The sequence below is a fragment of the Hyperolius riggenbachi genome, chromosome 3 (assembly GCF_040937935.1).
Source record: "Hyperolius riggenbachi isolate aHypRig1 chromosome 3, aHypRig1.pri, whole genome shotgun sequence".
Lineage (NCBI taxonomy): Eukaryota > Metazoa > Chordata > Amphibia > Anura > Hyperoliidae > Hyperolius > Hyperolius riggenbachi.
In genome coordinates, this window is record NC_090648.1 from 84,481,268 (window position 1) to 84,500,355 (window position 19,088).

The 19,088-nt window shown below is 51.6% G+C and overlaps 1 protein-coding gene across 1 annotated transcript in view; it reads left to right on the forward strand.

Annotated features, from left to right (window-relative positions):
* Nucleotides 1–481: 481 nt before the first annotated feature.
* The window catches only part of COLGALT1 (collagen beta(1-O)galactosyltransferase 1), a 97,085-nt gene continuing 78,478 nt past the window's right edge, over nucleotides 482–19,088 (forward strand). The window contains exons 1-2 of the mRNA XM_068272242.1: nucleotides 482–742; nucleotides 13,433–13,543. Of these exons, the coding sequence (XP_068128343.1) occupies nucleotides 516–742; nucleotides 13,433–13,543 (338 nt within the window). The 5' untranslated portion in view covers nucleotides 482–515. The remainder of the gene's footprint in view (nucleotides 743–13,432; nucleotides 13,544–19,088) is intronic.

Here is a 19,088-nt window from a genome sequence, read left to right on the forward strand (position 1 = left end):
AGTGTAGTGTCACATCTAGCAATGGCGGTGCCGCAGCGCATCGCTGGTAAGGATTGCACACGCTGTCCACTGTGTACCGTGTCAAAGGTCCTCCTGCCAGGGAGTGGTGGGCGACTTTACAGCTGTACAGAGAGTGTTCAGTGAATGGGGTCTTTCATGGAGAAATAACCTCATCTGCACTCAACTCTATCATCAGCCATGTGTGATTCCCCCTTAGCCCTCCCCTCCCACCTCCCAGTCCCATTCACACATCTGGATTCCTCCAGTCCGCTCATACTCCATAGATTACGGCTTTGAGTTGGCAGTGAGCCACCCCTTTAAGAGAGTTCCCAAATGACAGCGCACCGCGCCTTTAAATCCTAGAGTCGGCGGCGAAATATCAGCATCCTTAAAGGGAGCGACTTCCCGTCCGCCAATCGCGGCTCAGTATCGGCGCTGACACCGCCTCCCCTTTAAACTTCCCCTGAGGCCGGTGATTTGTAGTCGGAGGACAGAAAGTGACCGGAGTGGCCGCTATGTCGCGGAGCGGTGGGCAGGCTGCGCTGCGTCTGTGGCTCTTCTATGCCCTGCTGGCCGGGCTCAGCAGCGGCTACTTCCCGGAGGAGCGGTACAACCCGGAGTCCCCTCTCCGGCCGCCCACCGTGCTGCTCTCCCTGCTGGCCAGGAACGCCGAGGGGTCCCTGCCGGAGGTGCTGGGGGCTATAGACCGCCTGCACTACCCCAAGGACAGGATCGCGCTATGGTGAGAGCCTGCTGTGCAGGGGACAGAAGTAATACAGGGGTGGCTGTCACTTGTGGCCACTTAGGGGCAGTTCTGTGGGATGAGCTATAAGCAATACCAGTGACTAGGCTGCAGTGTCTGCATAGCTGTGTCACTTGTGGTCAGATAGGCAATACTGTAAGAAGGGACTGTAGCTACTGCCAGTGACTAGGCTGGTACAGGGGTGGCTGTCACATGTGGCCACATAGGGGCAGCTCTGTGGGAAGGGACTGTATAACTACTGCCAGTGACTAGGCTGGTACAGGGGTGGCTGTGCTGTCACATGTGGCCACATAGGGGCAGCTCTATGGGAAGGGACTGTATAACTAGTGCCAGTGACTAGGCTGGTACAGGGGTGGCTGTGCTGTCACATGTGGCCATATAGGGGCAGCTCTATGGGAAGGGACTGTATAACTACTGCCAGTGACTAGGCTGGTACAGGGGTGGCTGTAACATGTGGCCACATAGGGCAGCTCTATGGGAAGGGACTGTATAACTACTGCCAGTGACTAGGCTGGTACAGGGGTGGCTGTGCTGTCACATGTGGCCACATAGGGGCAGCTCTATGGGAAGGGACTGTATAACTAGTGCCAGTGACTAGGCTGGTACAGGGGTGGCTGTGCTGTCACATGTGGCCATATAGGGGCAGCTCTATGGGAAGGGACTGTATAACTACTGCCAGTGACTAGGCTGGTACAGGGGTGGCTGTGCTGTCACATGTGGCCACATAGGGGCAGCTCTGTAGGAAGGGACTGTATAACTACTGCCAGTGACTAGGCTGGTACAGGGGTGGCTGTCACATGTGGCCACATAGGGCAGCTCTATGGGAAGGGACTGTATAACTACTGCCAGTGACTAGGCTGGTACAGGGGTGGCTGTCACTTGTGGCCACATAGGGGCAGCTCTATGGGAAGGGACTGTATAACTAGTGCCAGTGACTAGGCTGGTACAGGGGTGGCTGTAACATGTGGCCACATAGGGGCAGCTCTGTGGGAAGGGACTATATAACTACTTCCAGTGACTAGGCTGGTACAGGGGTGGCTGTGCTGTCACTTGTGGGCACATAGGGGCAGCTCTATGGGAAGGGACTGTATAACTAGTGCCAGTGACTAGGCTGGTACAGGGGTGGCTGTGCTGTCACATGTGGCCATATAGGGGCAGCTCTGTGGGAAGGGACTGTATAACTACTGCCAGTGACTAGGCTGGTACAGGGGTGGCACATGTGGCCACATAGGGGCAGCTCTATGGGAAGGGACTGTATAACTAGTGCCGGTGACTAGGCTGGTACAGGGGTGGCTGGCACATGTGGCCACATAGGGCAGCTCTGTGGGAAGGAACTGTATAACTACTGCCAGTGACTAGGCTGGTACAGGGGTGGCTGTCACTTGTGGCCACATAGGGGCAGCTCTATGGGAAGGGACTGTATAACTAGTGCCAGTGACTAGGCTGGTACAGGGGTGGCTGTCACATGTGGCCACATAGGGGCAACTCTATGGGATTGGACTGTATAACTACTGCCAGTGACTAGGCTGGTACAGGGGTGGCTGTGCTGTCACATGTGGCCACATAGGGGCAGCTCTGTGGGAAGGGACTGTATAACTAGTGCCAGTGACTAGGCTGGTACAGGGGTGGCTGTAACATGTGGCCACATAGGGCAGCTCTGTGGGAAGGGACTGTATAACTACTGCCAGTGACTAGGCTGGTACAGGGGTGGCTGTCACTTGTGGCCACATAGGGGCAGCTCTATGGGAAGGGACTGTATAACTACTGCCAGTGACTAGGCTAGTACAGGGGTGGCTGTCACTTGTGGCCACATAGGGGCAGCTCTATGGGAAGGGACTGTATAACTAGTGCCAGTGACTAGGCTGGTACAGGGGTGGCTGTAACATGTGGCCACATAGGGGCAGCTCTATGGAAAGGGACTGTAGCTACTGCCAGTGACTAGGCTGGTACAGGGGTGGCTGTAACGTGGCCACATAGGGGCAGCTCTGTGGGTAGTAGGCCTGAACGATAAATCGAGTTTAAACCGATATCGCGATCACCAAGATCGCAATATTGGAATTATCAAAGTGGCGATTTCCGCAATGACATAATTTCCGCATGGGAGAAGTTTGAAGAAGCGGCTTCAAATTTCCCAGAAGTCCTGGTACGTGCATCCCACAGCATCAGCAGTGTTGGACATACCTTCGACACAAGTTCAATGCTGTCCGTCCTCTCCCGCGTCTGCCGGCTCTTGTGCACAGCATACTTCCTGGTTCCTATATGTCACATGATGAACAGGAAGTATGTCGTGCATTAGAGCCTGCGGGAGGCAATGTGGATAGATGGGCATCACTGGACTCCTGCTGGATGGTATGTCCAGCTTGAGGGACAGAGGTAGCACAAAGAGACACAGAGGGGGTACAGAGAGACACAAAGGGGACAGAGAGAGAGACGAAGGGGGCACAAAGAGAGACACAGAATGGGCACAAGGAGGAACAGGGGTACAGAGAGGCACAGAGGGGGAACAAAGCTTGATTTAAAGGAAATCGGAAATCAAATCAAAATTGCGATTTCGGACAGAAATCTCTCAATTACATTTTTTCTTAAAATCCTTCAGGCCTAGTGAGAAGGGACTGTGTAACTACTGCCAGTGATAAGGCTGGTACAGGGGTGGCTTTCACATGTGGCCACATAGGGCAGCTCTGGTGGGATTGGACTGTATAGCTATTGCCAGTGACTAGGCTAGTACAGGGGTGGCTGTCACTTGTGGCCACATAGGGGCAGCTCTGTGGGAAGGGACTGTATAACTACTGCCAGTGACTAGGCTGGTACAGGGGTGGCTGTCACTTGTGGCCACATAGGGGCAGCTCTGTGGGAAGGGACTATATAACTATGGGATAAGATGGTGGCTGTTACTAGTGGTCAGGCGGTAACAGCTCTGTGGGATGTGCTGGTGACTGTTACTAGTGCTCAGGTAGGAGCAGCTCAGTGGGAAGTACTGGTGGCTGTTACTAGTGGTCCCTCAGGTGGAGTAGTTCTGTTGGACATGCTGGTGGCTGTTACTAGTGGTCTGTCGGGAGCAGTTCTATGTGTCTGTGGGACATGCTGGTGGCTGCATACTAGTGTCAGGCGGGAGCAGCTCTGTGGGACATGCTGGTGGTTGTTACTAGTGGTCTGTCGGGAGCAGTTCCATGTGTCTGTGGGACATGCTGGTGGCTGCATACTAGTGGTCAGGCGGGAGCAGCTCTGTGGGACATGCTGGTGGTTGTTACTAGTGGACAGGCAGGAGCAGCTCCATGGGTTGGCTGTTACTAGTGGTTACTCAGGTGGAGTAGTTCTGTGGGACGTGCTGTTGGCTGTTACTAGTGGTTACTCATGCGGAGTACTGTGGGACATACTGTTACTAGTGATCAGGCAGGAGCAGCTCAGTGGGACATGCTGGTGTCTGTGTACTAGTGGAGAGGCAGGAGCAGCTCTGTGGGATGTACTGGTGGCTGTTATTAGTGGTCACTCAGGCAGAGTAGTTCTGTGGGATGTGCTGGTGGCTGTTACTAGTGGAGAGACAGGAGCAGCTATGTGTGTCTGTGGGACATGCTGGTGGCTGCATACTAGTGGTTGGGTCGGGAGCAGCTCTGTGGGACGTGCTAGTGGCTGCATACTAGTGGACAGGCGGTAGCAGCTCCATGGGACGTGCTGGTGGCTGTTACTAGTGGTTGGGCGGGAGCAGCTCCGTGGGACGTGCTGGTGGCTGTTACTGGTGTTTGGGCGGGAGCAGTCCCGTGGGACGTGCTGGTGGCTCTTACTAGTGGTTGGGCGGGAGCAGCTCCGTGGGACGTGCTGGTGGCTGTTACTAGTGGTTGGGCGGGAGCAGCTCTGTGGGACGTGCTGGTGGCTGTTACTAGTGGTCACTTAGGTGGAGTAGTTCTGTGGGACATACTGGTGGCTGTTACTAGTGGAGAGGCAGGAGCAGCTCTGTGGGATGTGCTGGTGGCTGCATACTAGTGGTTGGGCAGGAGCAGCTCCATGGGACGTGCTATTGGCTGTTACTAGTGGTTACTCAGGCGGAGTAGTTCTGTGGGACATACTGGTGGCTGTTACTAGTGGTTGGGTGGGAGCAGCTCTGTGGGATGTGCTGGTGACTGTTACTAGTGGTTGGGTGGGAGCAGCTCTGTGGGATGTGCTGGTGACTGTTACTAGTGGTTGGGTCGGGAGCAGCTCTGTGGGACGTGCTGGTAGCTGTTACTAGTGGACAGGCGGTAACAGCTCTGTGGGACATGCTGGTGGCTGTTACTAGTGGTCAGGCAGGAGCAGCTATGTGGGTCTGTGGGACGTGCTGGTGGCTGTTACTAGTGGTTGGGTCGGGAGAAGCTCCGTGGGACGTGCTGGTGGCTGTTACTAGTGGTTGGGTCGGGAGAAGCTCCGTGGGACGTGCTGGTGGCTGTTACTAGTGGAGAGGCAGGAGCAGCTCCATGGGACGTGCTGGTGGCTGTTGCTAGTGGTCACTCAGGCAGAGTAGTTCTGTGGGACATACTGGTGGCTGTTACTAGTGGTTGGGCAGGAGCAGCTCCATGGGACGTGCTGGTGACTGTTACTAGTGATTGGGCAGGAGCAGCTGCATGGGATGTGCTGTTGGCTGTTACTCAGGCGGAGTAGTTCTGTGGGATGTGCTGTTGGCTGCTACTAGTGGTTACTCAGGCAGAGTATTTCTGTGGGACATACTGGTGGCTGTTACTAGTGGAAAGGCAGGAGCAGCTATGTGGGATGTGCTGGTGACTGTTACTAGTGGTTGGGCGGGAGCAGCTCTGTGGGACGTGCTGGTGACTGTTACTAGTGGTTGGGCGGGAGCAGCTCTGTGGGACGTGCTGGTGGCTGTTACTAGTGGTTACTCAGGCGGAGTTGTTCTGTGGGACATACTGGTGGCTGTTACTAGTGGAGAGGCAGGAGCAGCTCTGGGATTGAGTAAACAGAATTGCCACTGGACAAACAATGTCTTTGTAGGATTGGTTGATATATTATTTCTTTTGTCTCTATTGTAAAAAGTAATGAGATGTAACTGGTACTGAAATGAATAACATCTGCACCTGTATTGGATGGGGGGGGGACTAGAGCTTTGGTTACTGTTTGTGTGCTGTATGAGAGATGTCTTCATTCATTAGTAAATCTTCTGTGGTGTGAGAGGCTGCATGATGTGCAGTGAGGAGAGCTGTCTCCTGTCAGCACGCAGGTGTAGCTCTGATGGGTGAATGGCTGAGATAAGGCAGAAGCTGTTTGAAGTAATGCCACTTGTTGCCCAACTGGGACAATGTTCTGGCATAATCCTATACTTGCCTAAGACATACATGTCAATCTCTGTCCTGTGGGCCAAATCGGGCCCACGGAGCCATTCAGTGCATTCAGTGTGGCCCTCAAGTGGTTTCCCCACTTTGCATTATGTTTGGCCCACGTTAGACCTTCAAGGAATCTATATTGGGGGGGGGGGGGGGTGACACCGGGGAACTGTGTAAGGGAGAAGAACACTAGTGAAACTATAGGGAAGATGGGCATTAGACATCAGGGAGCTTTAAAAGGGGAGGGTGTTGGCTACTAGATATTGAGGCTGGCCCACAATTTAGTAATTCTTTTTTTTAATAATAATAATTCCTTTTTTTGTATAGTGCTTTTCTCCTGTCGGACTCGAAGTGCTTGCGAGGCAGCCACAAAAGTACACTCAGTAGGCAGTAGCAGTGTTAGGGAGTCTCGCCCAAAGAGTTCCTTACTGAATAGGTGCAGCTTACTGAACAGGAAGAGCCAAGATTTCAACTCAGGTCTCTTATGTCAGAGCCCTTAAAGGAATACTTAAGTCAAAATAAAAAAAATGATTACTTACCTGGGACATCCCTCAGCCCCCTGAATCTGTATGGTGCCCTCGCAGCCTGGCTCCGATCCTCCTGTCCCCGCCGGCGGCTACTTCCGGGTTCGGCGACAGCCGCCGACAGGATGGGAACGCGAGCGTATAACATATACGCTATAGCAGCATAGAGAGTGATATAGCGGCTGGGAACGCGGAGAATCACCCGCGTTCCCAGCCTGTCGGCGGCTGTCGCCGAACCCGGAAGTTGCCGCCGGTGGGGACAGGAGGATCGGAGCCAGGCTTCGAGGGCACCATACAGCTTCAGGGGGCTGAGGGATGCCCCAGGTGAGTAAAAATCATTTTTTTATTTTGACTTAAGTATTCCTTTAAAGGACAACTGTAGGGAGACTGCCATGTTTTTTTCCCCTTTTGTGCAATACCAGTTGCCTGGCTGTCCTGCTGATCCTAATACTTTTAGCCATAGACCCCGAACAAGCATGCAGCAGATCAGGCGTTTCCGACATTAATGTCGGAACTGACAAGATTAGCTGCGTGCTGGTTTCTGGTGTTATTTAGACACTACTGCGTCCAAATAGATCAGCAGTGCTGCCAGGCAACTGGTATTGCACAAAAGGAAAAAAAACATGGCAGCCTCCCTACAGTTGTCCTTTAACCATTACACTATCCAGCCACTACTTTGGTCCAATTGTTCAAATTCGTCCCACTTTATATTTGACTTTGACACCCCTGCTCAAAAATAAAGCTCCCAAGTCTTTGCTCTTCGGTCTTTCCATTGGCTGATCAGGTGATCACGTGACTCCTTGCAGGTTATTTTGGAGCTTCAAATTTTTGGGACTTTTCATTACTGTCTGTGGACCAGTGGATTTGCTCTTCCACAGGAACCCAGACCACAACAAAAATCTGAAAGTTACAACTTCCGCATTCTTTCTAAAGTGGGGAAAAGTTTTGGTTGGAAACCTACTTTAGATCAGCGCAGATCAGCAGAGGAGGCTTCATTCAATCTCTCATCAGGTTGGTGAAGGATCCCCCCTCCTGAATCCCCCGGTGTTATACATTCCCAGCATTAGCACACAGGGGCAGAGGTCAGTCTGCTGATGGATGTGCTGGCAGGTCACTCTGTATCCCATGTTTCATTTAGGTCACTGTAAACGGGTCACTGTAATTCTGCTCATAGGAACTGTGTTATCCAAACTACTGGATGGTCTGTAATGACATAATGGAAGGTTTGTCGATCCTGGAAGAAAGACGTGTCTGTTTTGCTCACAGGAACCCCGGCAAGTGTATCCTTTCATTTTGTAGCGCATTAGAGGAGCCTTGCAGTCAGCTGGAGTCTGGTTGCTGTGGCCACCTCCAGGAGTATTATTTCCTCTAGAGATGTGACAGTGCCCGCTGTGTAGTGTCTCCGGTACTCCTCCACAGGGAATACGGAACATCACTAGCTATTTATAGATGGCATTAAGCCCGGGGGGGGGGGGGGGGGGAAGTAGCATTAGTAATTTGTCTGAAGCTTTGTCCTTGTCCTATTTCTAGGTAACTATAAGAGCGATAGCCATCCAACAATGGGGGGTTCTTTAAATTCTCCTATTACTCAATGACTACAGTACTTAGCAGACCAGAACTCAGAACTTCCTCTCTGCTCTAAAAGATGAGCAACAACATACTAATCTTTGCGCAGCACGGTGGCGTAGTGGTTAGCGCTCTCGCCTTGCAGCGCTGGGTCCCTGGTTCAGATCCCAGCCAGGTCAACATCTGCAAGGAGTTTGTATGTTCTCCCTGTATCTGCGTGGGTTTCCTCCGGGTACTCTGGTTTCCTCCCACATCCCAAAACCTACAGATAAGTTAATTGGCTTTCCTCTAAATTGGCCCTAGACTGCGATACATACAGTGCATGGACATATGACTTTGGCAGGGACTAGATTGTGAGCTCCTCTGAGGGACAGTTAGTGATGAGACAATATACTCTGTACAGCGCTGCGGAAGATGTCAGTGCTATATAAATACTAAATAATAATAAATAATAATCTTTAAAGAAAAAAATGAAAAACATTTCTTTGTTACAGCTGATACAAATCCTGCAATAAATCTGCAGTGTGTCTACTTCCTGCTTTCATGGAAGCAGACATATTGTTAAAGTGTACCAGAGACCAAAATATTTTTTTTTATTATACATATCTAGGGCTTCCTCCAGCCCCATGCGCTCGGATCGCTCCCACGCTGCCGTCCTCCGCTGCCTGCAGCTTTGGTATCGGGTCCTGTTAGTTCCAGGGCTCTGGAGTCGGAGTCGGGGCAATTTTGGGTACCCGGAGTCGGAGTCGTGGTTTCAGAAACTGAGGAGTTGGAAGATTTTTTTTCCCGACTCCACAGCCCTGGTTACTTCTGTCAGTCGCGGCCAGTCTGCGCTCTCTACGTATCTCTCCGGCAGCCGGAGATCTCTGGTTTCCTTTAACATCCTGTGTTTGCCAGTTAGCTGCTTTGCCGTGGCAGCCAGCTAATTACTAATTACAGCTTGTGATTACGGTAATCACAGATGAGGGGGAATTAGGCTAACCTCTCTAAATACATACAGGGTGCATTTCTCTACGTTTTCCTTCAGTCCTGTGCAAAAGTTCAGGTCCACTTTAAAGAGGTACTGTGGTGACATAAAGTAGAATGCAGTAAATGATTCAGGATAGCTACTTTTAGGGCTCGTTCCCCAGCGCTTTGATGAGTAAATACATTGTATTTATTCATTTCCGGGTCAGAGTTCACTTCCTGACGTCAGAAAGTGAAAAAAGCTGAATTGCTCTGCAAAAATGCTTAGAAAAGTGCTTTAGAAAAAACCACAGCATCCACCTGAGCGCCGGGAGGGGGAAGAAAATCGCCCGCAAAATCGCAAATCATTGGCGTCAGCGATTGAGATTTTAGATGCGAACAAAGCCTTACAGTACTTTTCCTGGTTTCGCTTTATCTATAAATAGCTGTGTATAGCCCCGCCCTCCCAGTGATGTTTTGCATAGGCTGTTTAGCTAGGCAGAATTCTCTTCCCAAAAGCATTCTGGGTAACCAGACATTATTTTCACTGGCTTTGGAATTCTCAGAAACAAACATTCCTCAGAGCTGCACCTGACAGGACTAAAGATGTCACAGGGAGAGGAAAGATTTTATAATCAGTAAACACTGACTACATAAGTTATAAATGAATATTGTAATGATAATAAAAGAAAAACCACAACCTTATTCATTACGTTATTTTCACTACAGGTCCTCTTACTTTTCCAAATTCTGTATTGATGTGCTTAGAATGTCATCAAATTTGCCCTTACCAATTTCTGTTATTGATTCTATCATGATGCTGGCCTATCACTCCCACTATATGCTCTGTAAGCTGTCACTCTCGGCTTATAGTGATGGTTTACTAGCTACAGTGTGTGTTTTTCTGTATCTGAAATGTGTTCCTCTAACACAGGTTTTCTCAACCAGGTTTCCTGGTGTACTCTGCAGGGGTTCCTTGGCATTTTCCCCCATCGTGGGGGAAGTATAATAGAGCACATTATAATAGGTGATATTTCAACAAGAAGCACTAAATTGGGGGGTCAGGAGACAGTATAATGAGGGGCAGTGTAATAGGGGTAGTAAAATAAACAGCCACACATACTTTTAAAGACCTTGCCTCCTCCAAAAAAAAATCCAGGGGTTCCTCGAGATCAAAAATATGTTTGCAGGGTTCCTTGAGATCCAAAAGTTATTTGCAGGGTTCCTCCAGGGTACAAAGGTTGAGAAAGGCTGCTCTAACATCTCCAGTGCTTCTAAAGTCTCCCCTTCCCCACTGTAAGGGCCCTTTTCCACTAGCAATCGCTAGCATTCACGCTGAACGCTGGCGATTGCTAAATCGCAATTACCGGCGATTCCCCGACGTTCGCGGCCGCGATTTTGCTATGCTATGCACTGCATAGCAAAATCGCGGCAAATATCGCTCTGCCGCGCGTTCGCGTTCCTGGCAAAAACGAATCGCGGTAGTGGAAATGACCTACCGCGATTCCTATGTTAAAAAGCAAACCGTAGCAATTGTAAAATCGCTAGCGGTTTGCATTTTTGCGATTCAGACAGCGCAGGCTGGTGGAAAAGGGCCCTAAATGATGACTCCTCTTTTGTAATAACTGTATCTCTGTAATGTCCACATTGGCACGTCAGCAGGCACTGAGAAGCCCTGACTACTGATAAGTCATCAGCAATCTGAGCCAGCTTTTTCAGGGAGGGTTACCCACTTGCAGGGCTGTTTTACCCTGCGATTCCCATGTCTCCATTGGCTTCTGCGATTGCTGTTCCCGTGAACGTTTTTCTGCGAAACTTCTGCGACTTTTCACTTGCGGCATATACTGTAATTGTGAACGAGGGCATTATGTGGGAAAAAGCAAAAGCTGTGCGATTTAAAACTCACAAAAAATTGCGCAAAACGTGACTGACGATGAGCGTTTCTCGAGTTAGGCTATTGACTTCAAAAGCCTGTGGTAAAACGTGCACAATCCCAGCTAGTGTGTTCCCTGCCTAAAGACGTTATCTGCACTTTATGCCTGGTACACATGATGCAATTTCCTGTCAGATCAGCGTTATATCTGATGGGAAATCGCATCGTGTGTAAATGTCCTAATTGCTCCCGATCGACTACAGGATCGATTTTCAGATCATTACTACACAAAATTGATCCAGTTATTGATTGGGAGCAGATCAGACATGTTGAAAATTATCAGTTTGATCTGTAGATCTGATGGAAGTTGCATCGTGTGTACCAGGCACTTAAAGAGAAACTCCAACCAAGAAATTAATTTTATCCCAATCATTAGCTGATACCCCCTTTTACATGACAAATCTATTCCTTTTCACAAACAGACCATCAGGGGGCGCTGTATGACAGTGTGGTGAAACCCCTCCCACAAGAAACTCTGAGTACGTACTCCTGGCAGTTTCCTGTCTGTGAACCTTGCTGCATTGTGGGAAATAGCTGTTTACAGCTGTTTCCAACTGCCAAAACAGCAAGCAGCAGCTACATCACTTGCCAGCAGTAAAAATTTCACCATGTAATAAATGTCAGAATGTAAAATCAGGGATTTAAAAGATTTTACAATGGGCAAACACTGACTAAATCATTTATACATAAGTATTGTAAAAATTAAGCACTTTTTTTTTATTACATTAGGTTATTATTACGGTATATTACATTAGGTAAGTTCTATTGCTCTGACATCCTTTACATGAGACTGCCTCAGAGCGGAGTAAATGATTACTGATAGTTGCTCCCCCCTCTTCCCTGTATGAAGTAGTAAGTGAGAATGATTTGACTGACAGAATCCTGTACATTCCCAGCATTCCCCTGACCTACATGCTCCGCCCCATGTAATAAATCCCTCATTGCAGTGAAACATGAGTCTGCACAGGTACAAGATGCTGCGTGAGATTTTACCTTTTTAGCTTTGGGACGATCAATTAACCAATCATGTGCAAAGATGGAAATTTTGTAAGCGTTTTTGCAGAGCGTTTCCGTTTTTTCACTTCCTGACACAAGTCAGGAAGTGAACTCTTTGACCTGGAAAAGAATCAATACAATGTATTTATTCTTAAAAACGCAAATGCAATCGCCGAATTAAAAAAAAAAAAAGATTTGTGAGTGTTTTGTGCTTTTTCCTATACCTTCCATTGTAGCAAAAGCGCCCCAAAAATGGTACATGCAGCGCTTTTGTGAACGGAAAGCAGATAAAACGCGCTGATATGAACTATCCCATAAGGATTCATTGCATAATGTATTTTAGGACGTTTGTCGCCAGCGCTCACAAAAAGCCCAAAACGCCCTAGGTGTGAACAAGCACTTATTATACATAGCTGTATTAAAATGGCATTACCCTTTACCAGGGCTGTAGAGTCGGTACAAAAATCACCTGACTCATTCCGACTACTCAGTTTATGAAACCACTGACTCAGACACCTGTGCAAGGCTATGGAGTGAGTTCAGAAATCATCCGACTCCTCAGTTTATGAAACCACCGACTCAGACACCTGTGCAAGGCTATGGAGTGAGTTCAGAAATCATCCGACTCCTCAGTTTATGAAACCACTGATTTCAAGTACCCGAAAATTACTTAGACTGCCAACTCCACAGTCCTGGTTTAACTTCCTAGAAGAAGCAAAAGTACCCATTAAAAGTATAACATTTTCCTCAGATGCAATCATTCGATTAGATTTATACAATCAAATTGTACAGAAAAGCACACAGTACGTGGAGAACGTCAACATGAAACGATTCTATAGTTGATTGAAATATATAGAATTTTGTCGATCGGAATGTGATTTTTGCAATCGTATCTGAAAAGAGAAAATGCCCTCCTCAAGCAGTTTATGGGAACAATCAAAATAACATTCCAGTTACTTACGATCCCACAAATCTGATCCAATGATCACATCTGAGGAAAATCTTGTACCTACCAATGGGCACCTTGAATGGAACTGGAGGTCAGAGGGCTATGGAGGCTGACATGTTTGTTTCCTTTTTAAATAATGCACATTGCCTGGCTGTCCTGCTGATCCTCTGCCTCTAATACTGTGAGCCATATACCCTGAACAAGCATGCAGATCAGATGTCTGACAAATCTGACAAGATTAGCTGTATGCTTGTTTCAGGTGTGTTATATAGACCCTACTGACCAGAAATATCTGCAGGACAGCCAGGCAACTGGTATTGTTCAAAAGGAAATAAATATGGCAGCCTGCATAGGTCTCACACCTCGGGTTCCTTTTCAGAAGAGCATGCTGAGTGACTTTATAGTTGTGTTTTCCTGCCGCATGTAATGAGCTTGTTTGTTCTTTCACAGGGTGGCCACAGATCACAACATAGACAATACAAGCAGCATACTGCGGGAATGGCTCATCAATGTACAGAACCAGTACCATCATGTAGAATGGAGGCCGCTGGAGCATCCCAGGTAATTCTAACGCTTCCCCCACCCAAGGGACGGTCAGTGAAATGCGAAGAATTACAAGTTAATGCAGAATTATGCAAATCTTATATGCAGCTTGATAATGGACCAGTTAAATCCAACTACATATTGCTACATAATCAGCTGATGGGATAGTGTGGGGAAGGAACAGAATGGCGATTGTTTCGATTCTGGAAAGGGGGGGGGGGGGGATTAGTGCTAGGCACTTGGAGGGAAGTTAGTGCTAGGCACTTGGAGGGAAGTTAGTGCTAGGCACTTGGAGGGAAGTTAGTGCTAGGCACTTGGAGGGGGGTTAGTGCTAGGCACTTGGAGGGGGGTTAGTGCTAGGCACTTGGAGGGAGGTTAGTGCTAGGCACTTGGAGGGAAGTTAGTGCTAGGCACTTGGAGGGGGGTTAGTGCTAGGCACTAGGAGGGCAGGTTAGTGCTAGGCACTTGGAGGGAAGTTAGTGCTAGGCACTTGGAGGGGAGTTAGTGCTAGGCACTTGGAGGGAAGTTAGTGCTAGGCACTTGGAGGGAAGTTAGTGCTAGGCACTTGGAGGGAAGTTAGTGCTAGGCACTTGGAGGGGGGTTAGTGCTAGGCACTAGGAGGGCAGGTTAGTGCTAGGCACTTGGAGGGAAGTTAGTGCTAGGCACTTGGAGGGGAGTTAGTGCTAGGCACTTGGAGGGAAGTTAGTGCTAGGCACTTGGAGGGAAGTTAGTGCTAGGCACTTGGAGGGAAGTTAGTGCTAGGCACTTGGAGGAGAGGTTAGTGCTAGGCACTAGGAGGGGTAGTTAAAGCTAGGCACTTGGAGGAGAGGTTAGTGCTAGGCACTTGGAGGGAAGTTAGTGCTATGCTAGGCACTTGGAGGGGGGTTAGTGCTAGGCACTAGGAGGGCAGGTTAGTGCTAGGCACTTGGAGGGAAGTTAGTGCTAGGCACTTGGAGGGGGGTTAGTGCTAGGCACTTGGAGGGAAGTTAGTGCTAGGCACTTGGAGGGAGGTTAGTGCTAGGCACTTGGAGGGGAGTTAGTGCTAGGCACTTGGAGGAGAGGTTAGTGCTAGACACTTGGAGGGGAGTTAGTGCTAGGCACTAGGAGGGGAGGTTAAAGCTAGGCACTTGGAGGAGAGGTTAGTGCTAGGCACTTGGAGGGAAGTTAGTGCTAGGCACTTGGAGGAGAGGTTAGTGCTAGGCACTAGGAGGGGTAGTTAAAGCTAGGCACTTGGAGGAGAGGTTAGTGCTAGGCACTTGGAGGGAAGTTAGTGCTATGCTAGGCACTTGGAGGGGGGTTAGTGCTAGGCACTAGGAGGGCAGGTTAGTGCTAGGCACTTGGAGGGAAGTTAGTGCTAGGCACTTGGAGGGGGGTTAGTGCTAGGCACTTGGAGGGAAGTTAGTGCTAGGCACTTGGAGGGAGGTTAGTGCTAGGCACTTGGAGGGGAGTTAGTGCTAGGCACTTGGAGGAGAGGTTAGTGCTAGACACTTGGAGGGGAGTTAGTGCTAGGCACTAGGAGGGGAGGTTAAAGCTAGGCACTTGGAGGAGAGGTTAGTGCTAGGCACTTGGAGGGAAGTTAGTGCTAGGCACTTGGAGGAGAGGTTAGTGCTAGGCACTTGGAGGGAAGTTAGTGCTAGGCACTTGGTGGGAAGTTAGTGCTAGGTACTTGGAGGGGGGTTAGTGCTAGGCACTTGGAGGGAGGTTAGTGCTAGGCACTTGGAGGGGTGTTAGTGCTAGGCACTTGGAGGGGTGTTAGTGCTAGGCACTTGGAGGGAAGTTAGTGCTAGGCACTTGGAGGGGGGGTTAGTGCTAGGCACTTGGAGGGGGGTTAGTGCTAGGCACTAGGAGGGCAGGTTAGTGCTAGGCACTAGGAGGGCAGGTTAGTGCTAGGCACTAGGAGGGCAGGTTAGTGCTAGGCACTAGGAGGGCAGGTTAGTGCTAGGCACTAGGAGGGCAGGTTAGTGCTAGGCACTAGGAGGGCAGGTTAGTGCTAGGCACTTGGAGGGCAGGTTAGTGCTAGGCACTTGGAGGGGAGGTTAGTGCTAGGCACTTGGAGGGGAGGTTAGTGCTAGGCACTTGGAGGGAGGTTAGTATTAAGCATTAGGTTGGGGATGGGTGATTGCGTGATTTGGGTGTCGGGTGGTGCTGTTAGTACAAATACTGTTCATTTACATTACCGGTATTTTACTTTGCACTTACCCAGCGCCTATTCCCACTTGAACAACCACCCCCCACCGAATGCCTAGCACTAACCTCCCTCCATGTGCCTAGCACTAACCTCCATTTTTAATGCGCATGCCCAGAACTCGGCGCTAGTCTAAGCGGAACTGTAAATACTTTTTAAACACACTGTTTCACTTACCTGGGGCTTCTGCAAGCCCCCAGCAGCCGTCCTGTCCCGTGCCGGTCTTCCACGAGCCTCCGTTCTCCCGCCGCCAGCTACTTTCGGTTTCGCCGCCTTTCCACGGCACTTGCACGGCTCTGGCCACGCGTATCCTTTCTACGCGCTCCCCTCTGCAATTGCGCTATTGCGGAGCGGAACACGAAGAAAAAATATGCTTGTCAGGGCTGCGCTGGCCTCGACTTGCAAGTCGAGGTACGGAGCGGTGGCGGGAGAACGGAGGCTCTTGGAGGACCGGCAGAGGGCTGGGGCGGCTGCTGGGGGCTTGCAGAAGTCCCAGGTAAATGAAACAGTGTGTTTAAAAAGTATTTACAGGTCGGCTTTAAAGCGAACCTTAAGTCACCTAAAAAAAATGAGATGAACTCACCTGGGGCTTCCCTCAGCCCCCAGCAGACGATCGGTGCCCTCGCAGCTCCGCTCCGATGTCCCAGGACCCGCCGGCGACGACTTCCGGTTTCGCCGTCACCGGCCGACAGGCATGGGAACGCGAGTGATTGTTCGCGTTCCCAGCCTGTATATCGCCCCCTATGCTGCTATTGCGACCTCCTGGCCGCAATAGCAGCATAGGGGGCGATATACAGGCTGGGAACGCGAACAATCACTCGCGTTCCCATGCCTGTCGGCCGGTGACGGCGAAACCGGAAGTCGTCGCCGGCGGGTCCTGGGACATCGGAGCGGAGCTGCGAGGGCACCGATCGTCTGCTGGGGGCTGAGGGAAGCCCCAGGTGAGTTCATCTCATTTTTTTTAGGTGACTTAAGGTTCGCTTTAAGGGAACCCAGCAGGAAACTTCATAGGGAAATTTAGCTAACATGATTGGGTGGATCGCACCCTTTCTAACTGCTAGGTTTCCGATAGGTTGTAGTAAACTAAGCCCACACTGTTTGGCCAATCACAACGCTTTGTGCCATTAGCGGGTGCTGTGATTGGAGAACTGTTCTCTGTGATCCCCTAAAGTAGACTAGTGCCCAGAACTCCGCAGCACAGACTGACAGGAAAAAATCCTTAATGCGCATGTCTCCGATCCAGAGACTACAAAGATTGTACTGCGCAGGCGGGGCAGCACAGGCTCATACTGCGCAGGCGGGGCAGCACAGGCTCATACTGCGCAGGCGGGGCAGCACAGGCTCATACTGCGCAGGCGGGGCAGCACAGGCTTATACTGCGCAGGCGGGGCAGCACAGGCTTATACTGCGCAGGCGGGGCAGCACAGGCTCATACTGCGCAGGCGGGACAGCACAGGCTCATACTGCACAGGCGGGGCAGCACAGGCTCATACTGCGCAGGCAGGGCAGCACAGGCTCATACTGCGCAGGCAGGGCAGCACAGGCTCATACTGCGCAGGCAGGGCAGCACAGGCTTATACTGTGCAGGGGGGGGGGGGGAGGCACAGGCTCATACTGCGCAGGCAGGCAGCACAGGCTTATACTGCGCAGGCAGGGCAGCACAGGCTCATTATGCGCAGGCAGGGCAGCACAGGCTCATACTGCGCAGGGGGGGGGGGGCACAGGCTCATACTGCGCAGGGGGGGGGGCACAGGCTCATTCTGCGCAGGCAGGCAGCACAGGCTCATACTGCGCAGGCAGGGCAGCACAGGCTCATAATGCGCAGGCAGGGCAGCACAGGCTCATACTGCGCAGGCAGGGCAGCACAGTTTTATACTGCGCAGGCAGGCAGCACAGGCTCATACTGCGCAGGCAGGGCAGCACAGGTTCATACTGCGCAGGCAGGGCAGCACAGGTTCATACTGCGCAGGCGGGGCAGCACAGGCTCATACTGTGCAGGCAGGGCAGCACAGGCTCATACTGCGCAGGCGGGGCAGCACAGGCTCATACTGCGCAGGCGGGGCAGCGCAGGCTTATACTGTGCAGGGGGGGAGGCACAGGCTTACACTGCGCAGGCAGCACAGGCTTACACTGCGCAGGCAGGCAGCACAGGCTTATACTGCGCAGGCAGGCAGCACAGGCTTATACTGCGCAGGCAGGGCAGCACAGGCTTATACTGCGCAGGGGGGGGGGAGGGGGACACAGGCTCATACTGCGCAGGCAGGGCAGCACAGGCTCATACTGCGCAGGCAGGGCAGCACAGGCTCATACTGCGCAGGCAGGGCAGCACAGGCTCATACTGCGCAGGCAGGGCAGCACAGGCTCATACTGCGCAGGCAGGGCAGCACAGGCTCATACTGCGCAGGCAGGGCAGCACAGGCTCATACTGCGCAGGCAGGGCAGCACAGGCTCATACTGCGCAGGCAGGGCAGCACAGGCTCATAATGCGCAGGCAGGGCAGCACAGGCTCATACTGCGCAGGCAGGGCAGCACAGGCTCATACTGCGCAGGCAGGGCAGCACAGGCTCATACTGCGCAGGCAGGCAGCACAGGCTCATACTGCGCAGGCAGGCAGCACAGGCTCATACTGCGCAGGCAGGCAGCACAGGCTCATACTGCGCAGGCAGGCAGCACAGGCTCATACTGCGCAGGCAGGCAGCACAGGGTCATACTGCGCAGGCAGGGCAGCACAGGGTCATACTGCGCAGGCAGGGCAGCACAGGGTCATACTGCGCAGGCAGGGCAGCACAGGGTCATACTACGCAGGCAGGGCAGCACAGGCTCATACTGCGCAGGCAGGGCAGCACAGGTTTATACTGCGCAGGCAGGCAGCACAGGCTCATGCTGCGCAGGCAGGCAGCACAGGCTCATGCTGCGCAGGCAGGCAGCACAGGCTCATGCTGCGCAGGCAGGCAGCACAGGCTCATGCTGCGCAGGCAGGCAGCACAGGCTCATACTGCGCAGGCAGGGCAGCACAGGTTCATACTGCGCAGGCGGGGCAGCACAGGCTCATACTGTGCAGGCAGGGCAGCACAGGTTCATACTGCGCAGGCAGGGCAGCACAGGTTCATACTGCGCAGGCGGGGCAGCACAGGCTCATACTGTGCAGGCAGGGCAGCACAGGCTCATATTGCGCAGGCGGGGCAGCACAGGCTCATACTGCGCAGGCGGGGCAGCGCAGGCTTATACTGTGCAGGGGGGGAGGCACAGGCTTACACTGCGCAGGCAGGCAGCACAGGCTTATACTGCGCAGGCAGGCAGCACAGGCTTATACTGCGCAGGGGGGGGGGAGGGGGACACAGGCTCATACTGCGCAGGCAGGGCAGCACAGGCTCATAC